This window comes from Eleutherodactylus coqui, chromosome 4 (genome assembly GCF_035609145.1).
Source record: "Eleutherodactylus coqui strain aEleCoq1 chromosome 4, aEleCoq1.hap1, whole genome shotgun sequence".
Classification (NCBI taxonomy): Eukaryota; Metazoa; Chordata; class Amphibia; order Anura; family Eleutherodactylidae; genus Eleutherodactylus; species Eleutherodactylus coqui.
This window is the reverse complement of record NC_089840.1, coordinates 277,670,573-277,687,961: the sequence shown is the minus strand read 5'-3', so window position 1 is coordinate 277,687,961 and position 17,389 is coordinate 277,670,573. Positions and strand designations below refer to the sequence as shown.

Genomic DNA, 17,389 nt, shown 5'->3' with positions numbered 1-17,389 from the left:
CGACGACCAGAACTGTCAACCCTAAAATAGAAAGACTCAGTCTATCCCGATGTCTGGCTAGCTAGAATTTGTACATTGAACTTATGACTGCATAGAAGAGGTAGCACCTGGGGTGGTGGGGAGCCTTTGGGGTCGTACGGGGGTCGACCCTCTGGGCTCCTCCGCCTGAAGGACTATACTTTAGCCAGATTGGAATAGTTCATAGTGGAATTTAAACCTATTAGCTATAATAGTACTTCAGGTCGCCAGAGGTTAACCTGGAAATAAGGAGAGGATTTGCACTGGTTATTTTGTTTAAATGTTTGTGCCTCTTTCTCTCCCCCCTTTCCTTTCCTTTCCCTCTTTATCTTCTCTCTCCACCTGTACACAGATCAGGGAGACTTAGCTCCCACAACGAGATGATACATCCTCCCAGCGAGAAAGCAAGAGACCCCAAACGACGCAAATGGGGTAGAAATCAACAAGCAACCCCGGGCCACCTATGGGTGCTACACACGTGAGTGAGACAACCATACACAGACACACTGGATACCCCTCACCCAGGGATTGTCCTTGGATGAGAAAGATACTGACAATAGTGTCCCAACTTTGGGGCGTCGGGATGCTTCTTATCCACACGACAACATATCTTTATTCTTTCACATACAGTGGGCCAGACATCAAACACCTGGTCAAGACGTTAACGTTAAACACAGTTCACACCCTTAACCCAACCTAAACTCAACCCTAGCCTACTCCCCACTCAGCCCACATTCCCCATGCAATATTCCAAACCTGCTAACACAGAAACTGACAAAACCCAAAATATGCCTGCGAAACACCCACCCAGAGTCAACAGCGAACAAGGCTCAAGAAACAACAACCTCATACAACAACAACAAACTATATCCTCTCACAGAGGAAAAATAATTATCACTACTTTCAATGCCAAAGGACTTAATTCTCCAAACAAACGACACCATATGTTATGGTTACTTAGAAATAATTAAAACAAAAATCGCATTTCTACAAGAAACCCACTTTAAGAGTAACAAAATTCCAACCCTCCCGAAAAAATACTTCACACAATGGTTCCACAGCTGTAACCCGTCCTCGGCTTCCAAGGGCGTTTCAATTGCCCTCCACAAAGATCTCCCCCTTCAAAATGAAAAACAACTTACGGATGCAGAGGGACGTTTCATATTTGTAAAGGGCACAATAAATGGTTTAAATTACACCCTAGCTAACATTTACGTACCAAATACGAACCAAACCAAATGGATAACAGACGCATTACTTATACTAAAATTCTTTGCAGTAGGTCATCTAATCCTAGTTGGAGACCTACATATAACACTCAACCCATTACTAGATTCCTCAAGAGGGAGGTCCCAGGTCTCGCAGAGAGCCCTTAAAAGAGTCCACTCAGCGCTACAAGAATTAAACCTGATAGACTCGTGGAGATATAGTCATCTAGTAGAAAAAGACTACACCTTTTTCTCACACGTTCATTCCTCCCACCAGAGACTTGACTACATCTTTATATCAAATAAACTAGTGAAAGCAATCCACTGGGCCAAAATCGACAGCATCACAATCTCGGACCATGCTCCAATGCACACCAGTATAAATATACTATCTAACAACCTAGGAGAATGGAGATGGCGCCTAAATGAATCAGTCTTAAGAGAGGAAGAACATAAACAGGAGCTAACCAGAGACCCAACTGAATGCTTCGAAATTAACACAAAAGACTATACAAACGCTCCGATGGTGTGGGAAACACATAAAGCCTTTGTGAGGGGCCTCTTCATCTCTTTAGGCTCCAAACTTAAGAAACAGAAACAAAAGAAAATAGACGACTTGCTTACAAAGATAGCAAGCCTAGAACAAAAAAGGAAACTCTCGGCAGTAGAAAAAGCACAACCCGAACTTAACTCCCTAAGAGACCAATTGAAGTCACTACTAGATAAAAAATACACCAAATCCGCTATATACCACAAACAAAAGATTTATGCCCATGGAGATAAAGGAGGGAAACTGATGTCCGCTCTCATAAAAAAAGCGAGAGAAAAGACACATATTAAATAAATCAAGAAGGTCACACGCAAGATTGAAAATAAATGATACCCTATCAAAACCATTTAGCATTACAAACGGCACACGCCAGGGATGCCCACTTTCCCCTACACTATTCATCCTCACTTTAGAAATCCTCCTCCAAGCGGTAAGACAAAACCCAGAGATCAAGGGACTAGAAATCGGCAGCAAAAGCATCCAATCAGCAGCTTTTGCAGACGACGTGCTATTTCTGATTACGAACCCCATACAAGGCCTTAATAGTCTGAATCAACTACTAGATCTCTACGGTAGCTTCTCCAACCTAAAAGTCAATAAAAACAAATCAGTTATTTTAAATATCTCGCTACCTCCCCACAGAGTAGAGGAAGTGAAGAAAATTTCCCCATATAAATGGGCAGAATGCTACATAGATTATCTAGGTATCAAAATCACAAATAACAAAACTCTATGAAAGCAATATGGGGCCGCTACTAACAGAGATAGAGACACTTCTCTCTGCATATAACTTACCGATTATCTCTTGGTTTGGAAGGAAAAATCTTATTGAAACTACCTAAAATCCTATACAAGCTCCAAATGCTACCAATACACATTCCCAATTCACTTTTCAAGAAAATTAGAACACAATTCTCACGCTTCTTCCGGAAATATAAACGCCCGAGGATAGCATATTCACTAATGTCCAAGAGAAAGCAATACGGGGGGGGGGGGGGGGGGGGGGCTCCCTAATATGCTAGACTACTACAAGGCAATAAACTTGAACAGGTGGTTAGATCTAATAGCCCCGTTAAAAAACCACAAATTAAGGGAAATCGCACAATTAACCTATGGTGACAACTTCCTCAGGGGCATGTGGCTCCCCAACCCTAAAATATATCGCTCTAAAGGCTTTGATATACTGCTGAGAGGCATCTGCGAGACCTGGGACTCTCTATCACACGAATTAGCACCCCCACCATCCCCCTGTACACCCCTAAACTTACTCCCTCATGTCATCAAGAATTCTAAGCCTTGGATTCCAGAAAACCTCTGGAACACCTTTGAAAGATTTTCAATCCATGACCTACAAACACTCATTCACGAAGAACCCACTTCTATAATAAACACCCTATGCGCACAAAAGAAGCTGCAAGAGCTACACATCGCACACATCTCAAATGTAATCACAATTTTCTAAAGAGAACATCTCTCAACAAGACCGACAACAGAATTCGAAAGATTAATAAAAAACCCAAATACAGAATATAGGAGAATATCCCACATAACCAAAAACTTTACATCAACCCACAATTTAATTAGACCGCCCTTTATCACGTCCTGGGAGAAGGAACTAGATATAAAAATATCAGATGCTGAACTTAAAACAATATTTAAATCCGCCTACGGTATCTCACCATGCGTACGCCTCCAAGAAAACCACTATAAACTTCTGTCCAGATGGTATAAGACCCCCGAGTGGCTTTTCAACTATAAACTCTCTGACTCAAACAAGTGTTGGCGCTGCCAAGAGAATGTAGGCTCATACCTTCACACATGGTGGAGCTGCAAGATAATAAAACCCTTCTGGACAGAAATTGAAAAGGAAATCACAATAATTCTCAAGAAAGCCTTCAAGCTATCCCCGGACGTGATAATTCTGAGCAAACCAAATAAGACATTTAACCCTCAAAAAGACAAACTCATCTCTTTCATGTTAGCAGCAGCAAAAGCACTGATCCCCCTATACTGGAGAAGTACAACACCCCCCTCCATAAAAATGTGGAAAGAAAAGATGTCTCAGATACATCAGTTCGAGGAGATTCTGAGTTGGACAAACTCAACATACACGTCCTTCCTCAACATATGGTCGCCTTGGATTAGCTACCAATCTAACAACACAACGAATGATTAGGCTCTGAGATTTAGAGTTCCCCCCCAGACGAAAAGTAATTAAACCAAAATCATATATGAATATACTATATCCACATACCCCCCAAAGAGTGAGGAGGGTGAAACACAGACTAGGAGGTAGACCACCCCCCCTAGCCACTAGCCATTAGACAAAACCACCTCGCAACCCTGTACGAAATAATAGCCCTGAGGCTAAAGTGGGAACTTAGCTCACAAGACAGCGATTCGGGCGCGCCCTCTTAGGGCTGCCTCTCCGCTATCCCCCGGCGGAGACGCGGCAATCTATCCAGACTATCCTGGTCTGGTTAAGATCTCGCCAATGACTCTGGCATCCTACAAACGGACGGCGCGACGTCTTGCAAACAGGGATACGCGCAGAAAGACAAGGTCTCAGGAGCAACAGATCAAACGGAACGCAGGCAGAAGCTAACAACACAAACAGGGTGGGCCGGAAACCCCGACTCCACCCGGAGGATAACAGCGCCACCCCCCCCCCTCCCTGCCCTTCTCTCCCCGCCCTCTACCTTTCCCTACCCCCCTTGTTATTTTTTCGATAAACATTAGGTATGGTTATTACAGATTTCCAGATGTATGAGTTCGCTTATGAAAAGAAGGTAGCGGCTCACTCCGGCTCTGCAAATAAGGCCTTTAAGCAAACAAAACTGGGCGGGAGAGACCTGCTGGTACTGACTTTAAGACATAGATGAAGACTCTGTCTGAGCTAGCTGACAATTTCATAAACAATATATCTGATTCTTGTAATGTCAAGCTATAAGTTTGTAAAGTGCACGTTCAAACTCATGCATACCTTGTATTTGAAAACTTTTTCAATAAAAAGTGAATTAACAATAAAAAAAGATTTGATTTAGCTGCATTTCCAACATTCAGGACATTTATAGTTTCTCCCCCGTGTGAATTCTCTGATGTGCAGCAAGATGTGATTTCAGGCTAAAACATTTCCCACAATGAGAACATGAACAAGGCTTCTCCCTTGTATGAATTTTCTGATGTACAGCAACATATGATTTCTGCTTAAAACATTTCCCACAATCAGTACATGAATATAGTTTCTCTTCTGTGTGAATTTGCTGATGTCTAACAAGAACTGATTTATTGGTAAAACATTTCCCACATTCAGAACATGAAAATGGCTTTTTCCCTGTATGAAGTCTCTGATGCATCACAAGACTTAATTGTCGGTTAAAACACTTTCCACATTCAGAACATGAATATGGCTTCTCCCCTGTGTGAGTTCTTTGATGTTCAACAAGTTTCATTTTCCCATTAAAACGTTTCCCACATTCAGAACATGAAAATGGCTTCTCCCCTGTATGAAGTCTCTGATGCATCACAAGACTTAATTGTCGGTTAAAACACTTTCCACATTCAGAACATGAATATGGCTTTTCCCCTGTATGAGTTCTCTGATGTTGAATAAGAACACTTTTATAGGTGAAAGATTTCTCACATTCAGAACATGAATAAGGCTTCTCCCCTGTGTGAATTCTCTCATGTGTATTAAGAGCAGATTTCTGTGTGAAAAATTTCCCACATTCAGAACATGAATACGGCTTCTCCCCTGTGTGAGTTCTTTGATGTTTAACAAGATTAATTTTCCTATTAAACCGTTTCCCACATTCAGAACATGAATATGGCTTCTCCCCTGTGTGAATTTTCTGATGTACAACAAGACATGATTTCTGATTAAAACGTTTCCCACATTCAGCACATGAAAATGGCTTTTCCCCTGTGTGAGTTCTCTTATGTTTAATAAGACCTCTTTTATCTTTGAAAGATTTCTCGCATTCAGAACATGAATATGGCTTCTCCCCTGTGTGAGTTCTTTGATGTTCAACAAGATTAATTTTCCCATTAAAACACTTTCCACATTCAGAACATGAATATGGCTTCTCCCCTGTGTGAATTCTCTGATGTTGAATAAGAACACTTTTATATGTGAAAGATTTCTCACATTCAGAACATGAATAAGGCTTCTCCCCTGTGTGAATTCTCTTATGTGTATTAAGAGCAGATTTCTGTGTGAAAGATTTCCCACATTCAGAACATGAATATGGCTTCTCCCCTGTGTGAGTTCTTTGATGTTCAACAAGACTTAATTGTTGGATAAAACACTTTCCACAATCAGAAAATGAATACGGCTTCTCCCCTGTGTGAACTCTTTGATGTTCAACATCCATTCTGTAAATTTTACTCTGTTTAACATTATGTAATAAATGAGAAGATGGAACCTGTTTAAAAGGATCAGGGGATAGATCTTTGCTGTGAAGGGCTGAGGATATATCTGGGATAATAGCAGGCTCTTCATATGTATGTTGTATGACAGGATCATTTTCCACTTTACAATCTGTTGACATCAGATGTCCCTCTGAGCTCCTGGTGACGTCATCTGCCAATGATTAAACAGATTTTAATATTTTTGAATATAGCATTACAATTATACTGATATTTCATGACCTTTGTATAAAAAATAAAAACACAGTTTGTAGGAGAGCTTTTGGTTTGGTCCTGCAAGGATCGTTTGTTATCCAAGGTCTGGAGGATGGAGCGGTAAAAGGAACAAAACTGAGGCCTCTTCTTCTGTGCAGAACCACACATGGCTGGCTTTGTTTTGTGGTAGATGAGAAATCTTACCACCAGTTGCCTCAGAAATAATTTTGTCTAGTCATGAAAGGGCAATGAAAATCAGTGACACCAGGGGATAATAAGTCCTCCAAGGTCTTAAGAGGCCTGCAAAGGAGGAAAAATGGCACTATGTCCCAAAAAATGCCTTCATGCCACCCAGGGTTTTGCAATGGATTGCCAAGGGGGCTTGGGACAGGTAGAGAGGTCCCAGTTGGGGAGTGAAGTGGTGGTCATATTGGTGGTGGGAAGAAGAAGAAGAAAGGGGAAGGAAGAGAGAATACTTTCTTAGGTTGAGAGAATACTCACCCATTTGCTGTAGACCGTCGTTACGGACGTGTCAATACTCAATATGTGGGATTTTCATTTTTTTTAACCTTTTTTTATGCTAATATTAGAAAAGCATAAAAAAAGGAGGTTTTTTACATTTTTTTTTTTTTACATTTTTCTTTTCTTTCTTTTACACTATTTGAGTCCCTCTGAGGGACTTGCAGCACTGTGCCTATGATCGCTGTCATAAGGCATGGCAGAGCTACTGCTCTGCCATGCCTTATCGCTTATACAGCGATTATAGGCACAGGCAATACAGGACGCCAGTGTCTGGTGTCCTGTTGCCATGGTGACAGGCCGGGCTCTCTCAATAACATCGCGAGAGACGGCCGGAGACACAGAGGGAGCGTGATCCCTCTGTGAACTCTTTCCCTGCCGCGATCAACTTAGATCGCGGCAGGGAAGGGGTTAACAGCGGGACGCCGGCTGTGACTGACAGCCGGCTCCTGCTGCGGGATAGCGCGGGATCTTACGTGATCTCGCGCTATCCCCAGGACGTACCGGTACGTCCTGTTGCGGGAAGTACCAGGCTCCCAGGACGTACCGGTACGTCCTGGAGCGGGAAGGGGTTAATATAGCTGTCGGGTCAGCTCTTCTGAGGGTCAAGCCAACAAAACAAGATTTAACGCTAATCTGTTCATCCTCCTCAGTGGAGTAACAGAGAGTGTCCAAAGCGAGCCCTATATTCCCAGACCTGGAAGGATGCCAGTTGAATATCGGTGAATGAAGAAGTCTGCCTCTTAAACAAGAGACAACTAGACAACACTGAAACTGATCAGCTGGTTCCTGCAGGAGGAATATACCTGGTAGCAAGAGCTAAAACCTTTTTTGCTTAGTGTTTCTCCTCCTAGTGGTAGTATCTATACCCACTTTCTTCAGTTGTGTCCCCAAATGCAATGGACAAGAAATAAAGACTTTTTAAATATAAAATAAAAACAAATCTAAAAATTGGTCTCACCAGATCCATAAAGGTATACACACAAAAGAAATGCAGTGGAAGAATTACCTTTTTGTTTTGGCTACTCCAAGAACAACTTGATTAAAAAGCTATCAAAAATTTTTATATATCTTTCCCAAAATGGTACCAATACAAACTACAGATCGCCCCGTAAAAAGCGAGCCCTCACACAGTCCTATCAACGTAAAAATGAGAAAACATTCTGGGGGTAAAATTTAGTGTTAGAAAGAAATAATTTTTTTCTAAAAGGATGAGTGAGGAGACTTATATGACCATGCAAGCTCCTCTGGGAAATATATGCAAATAAGGAAGATGGAACAATACCTTTCAGCGCCACCTATTGGATGGCAGTATTCCTGCAAATCAATGTCAGACCCTTTAAGCAAGTCTTTATAGCAATAATTGGGAATTGACCACAAGCCAGAAAACCATACACATACAGCTAATTTTTGGGAGAGTATTTCTTGACCTCAATGGCAAGGATGGGGTGTAAAAAGTGGTTCTCTGTGAGCCTTTGCACCTCCTCAGACTAGTAAGCTTGTTGAGGGGTGGTGGTCGCAAACAGACTTTTAAAACTTTTTTTTACGTTTACATGAATGCAGTTACCTTTTAAAAACCAGCTATCGTGTGCCTGGGGACCGCACACAATGACCCCAGTGACAGCCCCAGGCTGTCAGTGACTCATAGCAGGGAGCTGTTGCGCTCCCCGACCCCGCAGCTTTATTCTGCAGGGCCGATGTTTTTTCACGGCCTTGTAGAATAAAGCCCAGCCACCCATACAGGAAAAGACGTATGGGTGGTCACTAAGGGGTTAAATAACATTTACACATTATTATGCATTTTGGACAAACAAGTGAATATACAGCTGAAAAAAACCTGACTACACAGACTCTTCTCTACATGTAAAGGGCCACTAACATGGGACGATTATTGTGGAAAACTCGTTCAAATGAAAGAAAATGCAAGATAATTGTTACGTCCAAATGTAAAAAACATTCTTCACCGTTCGCACACTTTTCATTGTCGCTCACTTTCAGCCAGCATAAAAATCATTGCTGGATGGCTGATTTCTTGCTGTATGCAAACGCTCCCCGTTCAGAGTGCTGAGCGAGAAGCCATCAGGGACCATCAGAGTGCTAATAACTAGCAGTGACGTCACCACTCGTGCAGTTGTTTATATGGGCAGATCGTCCCACCTAAAAAAGCATTACCTGGGTGGTCACCTGTAGGTATCTTCTTACACGGCTGATCCCCCCTCACATGTGTCTCCGTAGCATCAATAGGGATCGGATCTTCCTCCGGTTTCACCAGCTGGGAAATAAATATTGTAAAAGTCATCACACAGTTGGAGAAGTCGTGTGGAAGGTTTTATATGGCCAGAAAAGGTCATTAATTAGTATGAGGAGCCGGAATGACATGACAGCAGTAGTGATCTGGGCCAAATAGCTGCAGGTCTCCTTTATAACTCCAACCTGTTGCTTCTTTATTCCAACCAGAAGTCTCCGGAACCAGAAAATAGTGACAAGATGCGGAGATCTAATGTCTGCGGTCGGCTGTAATCCTGCCATCTCCCGCTTTCTCATTACACAAGTATCAATCTTTATATATAAAGACGAAAGCCCTCACTGACTGACTGACTGACTGACTCGCCAAAAGTTCTCCAACTTCCCGATGTCGTAGAAACATGAATTTTGGCAAAAGCATAGATAATCTCCAAAATAGGAAAAATAATTGGGTCCCAACTCGATTATTCAATTCTGGCGCAAAAGAATTGGCGTCAAAATTTAACGTACATAATCTAAATCTCTCACTTCCCAATGTCATAGAAACTTAAAATTTGGCACGAGCATTGATTATGTCATAAATAGGAAAAGCTAATGGGTCCCAACCCGATTATTCAATTCTATGCGCAAAATAATTAGCGTCCAAATTTTACGTACAGAATGTATTTTTCTCACTTTCCGGTGTCATAGAACCGTGAAATTTGGCACGAGCATTGATTATGTCATAAATAGGAAAAGCTAATGGGTCCCAACTTGATTATTCAATTCTATGCGCAAAAGAATTAGCGTCCAAATTTTACGTACGGAATGTAATTTTCTCACTTTCCGGTGTCATAGAAATGTGAAATTTGGCACGGGCATTGATTATGTCATAAATAGGAAAAGTTAATGGATCCCACCTCGATTGTTCAATTCTATGCGCAAAAGAATTAGCGTCCAAATTTTACGTATGAAATCTAATTCTCTCACTTCCTGATGTCATTTTATATAAAGGAAACATCGCATGGTTACCTCCCCGTGATGTTTCCTGGGTAACGCAGAGAACTATGCAAAATGGTGAACATATGTTTTTCCGGTATCTCTAAAATAACCACGACTTCAGAAGAGTTTCCGTGTGAACACCAGATAAACACCAGTACCAAATTAACTCGGGCGAAGCCGGGTATATCATTTAGTCATATAATAAGACTAAGCACAAGACCTTCCCCGCCGTCCTATAGACCAGAGGGGAGATTTCATGAGACCTTCTCTCCATCTACCTGATCATCCTGTGGAAGAAGAGGATGGGGACATCTCTCCGCTGCTGTTCTCTTACTGGATCTACCTGCAGAAAACACAGAAAGCCACTGAATTCATTCTCACCATACAAATAATAAAGGCCGTGTGGATTTAGTCCTGTCTATTACCTGGTGATGGGGTGGGCTGGTGGTCCTCCATCATGACGTCCTTGTACAGATCCTTGTGTCCTTCTAAATACTCCCACTCCTCCATGGAGAAATAGACAGTGACGTCCTGACACCTTATAGGAACCTGACAACACAATGATACCGTCATCACCCAGACACGTTGTACCGCCATAGCGTTACTGTATAATGTCCCAGCATTCCCAGCAGCGTCACCTCTCCAGTCAGCAGCTCAATCATCTTGTTGGTAAGTTCTAGGATCTTCTGCTCATTGATCTCCTCCAGTATCAGGGGGTGAAGTGGAGGCCCTGTGATTGGGCTCAGGGGTCTTCCCCATCCATCAGACACCGGGGCCTGACAGCCGTCACTAGAAGTCTTCTTCACTACCGTGTAATCCTGTTTATGGGGAGATACAACCATAAATATCACTGCAGACATACCCAGAGTCCTTCATGTCTCCAGTTATGGCCAACAATTAGTAAGATTCTCCTCACATCTGTGTTCATCATCTCCGCTGTTCTACTCAGTCACAGGAGCAGAAGAACAAAATGATCAGAGTTTTGGTTCTGTTAGATGACAGACAATAATGACCCCCAACGACCTCCAATTGCCTTATAGTAGATCTGTTGGGTTTCCGTCATTTTACCAGAACAAACGGCTCTATTATTCTTTCCAGCATTAATGATGAATCGGCAGTAAATTCTGACATAGATAATAATGATGGAACGTGACGTCATCCCCAGAATCTCTCACCTCTCCTGTAAGCCGGAAGAGTATCTCTAGGGTGAGGGTGAATATACTCTCCGCCATCTTGTCCCGGTTCCTCTCCATCCTTGTCGGGTTGAATCAGGAATATTATCTGATATAGAAGATATCAGCCGAGGATCCTGAATGGGAAGAAGACGAGACAATGTAAACCACCCCAAAGCTCTATATGACTGCTATGAATAAGGCTACATTCACATAGCCCAATATAGCGCCATATTATGCTTGGCAATGTGTATGTTACACGCCAATGTGAGGTAAAAAATTGCGGCACGTTTGCTCTTTGGGCATGCTCTTGCTACACGCATTGTTTTCAATCGGACTATGGCAGCATTGCACCTGTGCTAGGTGCATGTGAGTGCCATATGATGTCTCTTATTGAAGACAATGGGAGAAACGTTGTGGTCCTCTGCCACAGGTGTCAGGCGTGATGGTGGATCACTACTTTCCTGAAGTGATATGAGGCAGTTTTGACATAAAAACACCTCACATCCACGGGGAAATCACATATTGGTGGGTGTGATATTGGGCCATGATTCACAGCCCGATATTGCACTCATCCATGTGAAGTTAGCCTAAGGCCTCCTTCAGACAAACGAGATTTTAGCGCTTCGATAGCCGTGTTAAAAACCGCTACTATCGGAGCTTAAAATCTCATGAGCAAAGAAGAGCCGCGGGTATGTATCATGATTTTACACGGCTGGCTGCAGCATCTTGCAGTGCCCTGACATCGCAGCCCAGAAATCCCTCGACCGCCAGAACAATGTAAATTAAATGAAATGCCTCACTGGAGGACCTGTCATTTTTTCGCTGTGATTACCACTGCTAAAATCCCTCCACCTCCCTTTGCCAGCTGGCTCCTCTAGAAGTCTATGGAATCTCAGGCTTTTCTGCATTGTGAAACAGACAGATTAAGGAGCTCTATTTAAAAAATTGAGAAAACCTTATTTACTTATGAACTTTCATCCGTGATTGCTTCGTGATTGCTGCATAGAATCTAGTAATTGTCGATTCTGACCATAAATAATGTGAATCCGTTATTTTTGTGAATTTTTGTGTGTGTGAGTGTGAAGGGCCCGTGTGTTATTTATGATATGTGTACTGTTGGAGCACTCATACTGAAGCATGTTTTGTTCTAACAGAGAGCAAGATTACAAAGGGTGGAGCTAGCTGATGTAAGGAAAGGGAGTGAAGAAGAGTAGGTAATGGTTTTGCCATTTCTCAATACAGACCAGTTTAGCTTAAAAAGGGTGTGTGTATGAATATATATATAAAGACGAAAGCCCTCACTGATTGACTGACTCGCCACTAATTCTCCAACTTCCCTGATGTCGTAGAAACTTAAAATTTGGCATGAGCATTGATTATGTCATAAGTAGGAAACGTTAATGGGTCCCAACTTGATTATTCAATTCTAAGCGCAAAAGAACTAGCGTCCAAATTTTAGGTACTGAATCTAATTCTCTCACTTCTTGTTGTAATAGAACCTTGAAATTTTGCACGGGCATTGATTGTTACATAAATATGAAAAGCTAATGGGTTCCAACTCGATTACTCAATTCTAAGCGCAAAAGAATTAGCGTCCAAATTTTACGTACGGAATCTAATTCTCTCACTTCCCAATGTCATAGAAACGTGAAATTTGGCACGAGCATTGAAAATGTCATAAACAGGAAAAGTTAATGGGTCCCAGTCGATTATTCAATTCTAAGCGCAAAAGAGTTAGCGTCCAAATTTTACGTACGGAATGTAATTCTCTCACTTTCCAGTGTCATAGAAACTTGAAATTTGGAACACGCATTGATTATGTCATAGATAGGAAAAGTTAATGGGTCCCAACTCGATTATTCAATTCTAAGCGCAAAAGAATTAGCGTCCACATTTTACGTACGGAATCTAATTCTCTCACTTCTTGGTGTAATAGAAACTTGATATTTGGCACGGGCATTAAATATGACATAAATAGGAAATATTAATGGGTCCCAACTCGATTATTCAATTCTAAGCACCATAGAATTAGCGTCCAAATTTTACGTATGGAATCTAATTCTCTCACTTCCCAATGTCATAGAAACATGAAATTTGGCACGGGCATTGAATATGACATAAATAGGAAAAATTAATGGGTCCCAACTCGATTATTCAATTCTAGCGCAAAAGAACTAGCGTCGAAATTTTATGTAGGGAATCAAATTCTCTCACTTCTTGGTGTAATAGAAACTTGAAATTTGGAACGGGCATTGATTGTGTCCAAAATAGGAAAAGCTAATGGGTCCCAACTCGATTATTCAATTCTAAGCACAAAATAATTAGCGTCCAAATTTTACGTACGGAATGTAATGCTCTCACTTCCCGATATCATAGAAACTTACAATTTGGCACGGTCATTGATTGTGTCATAAATATGAAAAGCTAATGGGTCCCAACTCGATTATTCAATTCCAAGCGCAAAAGAATTTGCGTCTAAATTTTACGTACGCATTCTAATTCTCTAACTTCCCGGTGTCATAGAAAGATGAAATTTGTCACGGGCATTGATTATGTCATAAATTGAGTAACTGGGTAATGCAGAGAACTATGCAAAATGGTGAACATATTTTTTTCCCGGTATCTCTAAAGTAACCATGACTTCATAAGATTTTCTGTGTAAACACCAGATAAACACCAGTACCAAATTAACTCGGACGAAGCCGGGTATATCAGCTAGTCTATATATATATATATATATATATATATATATATATATATAGACGAAAGCCCTCACTGACTCACTGACTGACTAGCCACTAATTCTCCAACTTCCCGATGTCGTAGAAACATAAAATTTGGCGCAAGCATAGATTATTTCCAAAATAGGAAAAGTAAATGGGTCCCAACTCAATTATTCTAATCTAGCGCAAAAGAATAAGCGTCCAATTTTTACGTACGGAATCTAATTCTCTCACTTCCTGATGTCACAGAAACTTGAAATTTGGCATAAGCATTGATTATATCATAAATATGAAATTTAATGGGTCCCAACTCGATTATTTAATTCTAGCGCAAAAGAATTAGCGTCCAAATTTTACGTACATAATCTAAATCTCTCACTTCCCAATGTCATAGAAACGTAAAATTTGGCACGAGCATTGAATATGTCATAAAAAGGAAAAGCTTATGGGTCCCACCTCGATTATTCAATTCTAAGCGCAAAAGAATTAGCATCCAAATCTTACATACGGAATGTAATTCTCTCACTTTCCGGTGTCATAGAAACATGAAATTTGGAACAGGCATTTCTTATGTCATAAATAGGAAAAGTTAATGGGTCCCAACTAGATTATTCAATTCTAAGCGCAAAAGAATTAGCGTCCAAATTTTACGTATGGAATCTAATTCTCTCACTTCCCGGTGTCATAGAAACTTGAAAATTGGCATCGGTATTGATTATGTCATAAAAAGGAAAAGTTATTGGGTCCCAACTAGAGATGAGAGAACGTGCTCGGCCACGCCCCTTTTTCACCCGAATACCGCGATTTTCGAGTACTTCCGTACTCGGGTGAAAAGTACTCGGGGTCGCCGTGGGTGAGTGGGGGGTTGCAGCGGGGAGTGGGGGGGGGAGGGAGAGAGAGAGGGCTTCCCCCTGTTCCCTGCTGTTACCCCCCACTCACCCACGGCACCCCCCGCCCCCCGGCGACCCCGAGTACTTTTCACCCGAGTACTGAAGTACTCGAAAATCGCGGTATTCGGGTGAAAAAGGGGCGTGGCCAAGCACGTTCGCTCATCTTTAGTCCCAACTCGATTATTCAATTCGAAGGGCAAAAGAATTGGCGTCCAAATTTTACGTATGGAATGTAATTCTCCCACTTCCTGATGTCATTTTATATAAAGGAAAGGTTGCATGGTTACCTCCCCGTGGTGTTTCCTGGGTAACGCAGACAACTATGCAAAATTGTGAACATATTTTTTTCCCGGGATCTCTAAAGTAACCACGGCTTCATAAGATTTTATGCGTGAACACCAGATAAACACCAAATTAACTCGGGCGAAGCCGGGTATATCAGCTAGTATATATACCAACTAGAGAATATTGCGCCAACACCTTGATGACTCGCGTGGCCAAAAATCTCACCGAATTCTGTTTATAAACAATATTAAATCTCAACCTCTCCTCACAGAATTAGTATCATCAACAAATGACTATAGAGGACCCTCTCTTAGGCCGGCGGAATTCCACGGTGGAGCCCGTCACGGCGCCCCCCAGAGACCCCCAAACTTAACTGCGGATCCGGCGTCCTCGCTCCCATATGACGCGGCGGCGGTAGGCAGGGAAGCGCTTTCACGCTATCTCCTGCTGTGCTACAGTGGAAGATAGCGTGAACGGACGGCTTCCATTGACTGCAATGGAAGCCATCCGCACGTACACCCGCGGCAAATAGAGCATGCCGCGGGTGAGGTCGGGTGATTTCACGGTGCGGAATTCCGCACCGTGAGCCCTGAGCTATTAGTTTCAATAGAACCTAATAGCTGCGGGCAACGCAGCGGATTTCCGCCGTGAATTACGCGGCGGAAATCCGTCCGTAGGAAGGAGGCCTTATACAAAACATATCAATAAACTTACCCCATACTTCAGCAAGTCTGTAAAACAAACATAAATGAACTGTTCTTCAAAAGGCAACATAGATACGTTACATATGAGGGGTTACATTGGACCCCATCGCTGTACCCTCCCCCGACGTACTTCAAAGGGTTGTGTTTGTAGCAATGCTCCTTTCTTAAACTCTAAGTGATGCGGCTCATATTAGATCAGAGGGGCAACAATTTGGGGTGGATTTTCAATTGGTTTCAGAAGACAGAAGATTCTGGAGTGACGAAACGGCGGCTGCACCTCCCAAACCCCAGAGCATCAGTGAGCCGGTGGCCACGAGGAGCGGGGTAAGACTCCTCCGGAGCGCCGGCAGAAGCTGCTGTCCGTCTGCAGCCGCTCAGCAGAAGGGGCTCCCAGGACTAAAGACCTCATGGGGGATTCTGGGGCCGCAGGAGGCAGAAAAAGGGTCATTTTGTGGGGATTTGGGGAAAGCGCTCGTTCTATCAGTTGTGTCACTTATTTATATTCTTCTGGGGGGATTTTGTACGGATTGTAGAAAGCGAATTTGTAGTGGAGGCCGAATAATCCTGATTGTAGCTGGAGATGTTCTCGGCCTTCCGGAGGCTTCTATTCCCAGTCATGTTACACGCCTGCCAATAGGGGGCGCTGCAGAGGCCTTGTACCATCTCCTATGTACATCCCAGACTCCACAGAGGAGCGTTACATGGCCGCTAATCTCCTGCACCTCCCCGGGGTCTCCACAAGGGGCAGCTGTGACCCCACATACCTCCACCTGCAGCCGGACAGGAGCAGTGGGGTTGTTCTGTGCTTACAGGACCTGTGATGATGTCACCATCATGTGATCAGTGTGTGGGAGGAGACAAGGGGTCACATGACCAGGTCTCTCCGCTCAGTGGATGCAGGACTCTGATGTGTGAGGATGTATTCAGAGAGTGGATGGAGCGGAGTCGGGTGTGTGTGAGACGGAGAAGCAGAGCTGAGTATGTGAGATGGAGAAGCGGAGCCGAGTGTGTGTGAGACGGAGGAGCAGAGCCGAGCGTGTGTAAGACGGAGGAGCGGAGCCGAGTGTGTGTGAGACGGAGGAGCGGAGCCGAGTGTGTGTGAGAGACTGGGGAGCGGAGCCGAGCATGTGTGAGATGGAGGAGCGGAGCCGAGTGTGTGTGAGAGGGGGGAGCGGAGCCGAGCGTGTGTGAGACGGAGGAGCGGAGCCGAGCGTGTGTGAGAGGGAGGAGCGGAGCCGAGCGTGTGTGAGACGGAGGAGCGGAGCCGAGTGTGTGTGAGACGGAGGAGCGGAGCCGAGTGTGTGTGAGACGGAGGAGCGGAGCCGAGTGTGTGTGAGAGACTGGGGAGCGGAGCCGAGCATGTGTGAGATGGAGGAGCGGAGCCGAGCGTGTGTGAGAGGGGGGAGCGGAGCCGAGCGTGTGGGAGACGGAGGAGCGGAGCCGAGCGTGTGTGAGAGGGGGGAGCGGAG

The 17,389-nt window shown here is 43.3% G+C and overlaps 1 protein-coding gene across 1 annotated transcript in view; it reads right to left on the bottom strand.

Moving 5' to 3' along the window:
• LOC136626719 (zinc finger protein 208-like) overlaps positions 1-17,389 on the bottom strand; it is a 214,852-nt gene that overhangs the window by 122,934 nt on the left and 74,529 nt on the right. Inside the window, exon 9 of the mRNA XM_066601725.1 lies at positions 4,846-5,728. Coding sequence (XP_066457822.1) covers positions 4,846-5,728 — 883 coding nt within the window. The remainder of the gene's footprint in view (positions 1-4,845; positions 5,729-17,389) is intronic.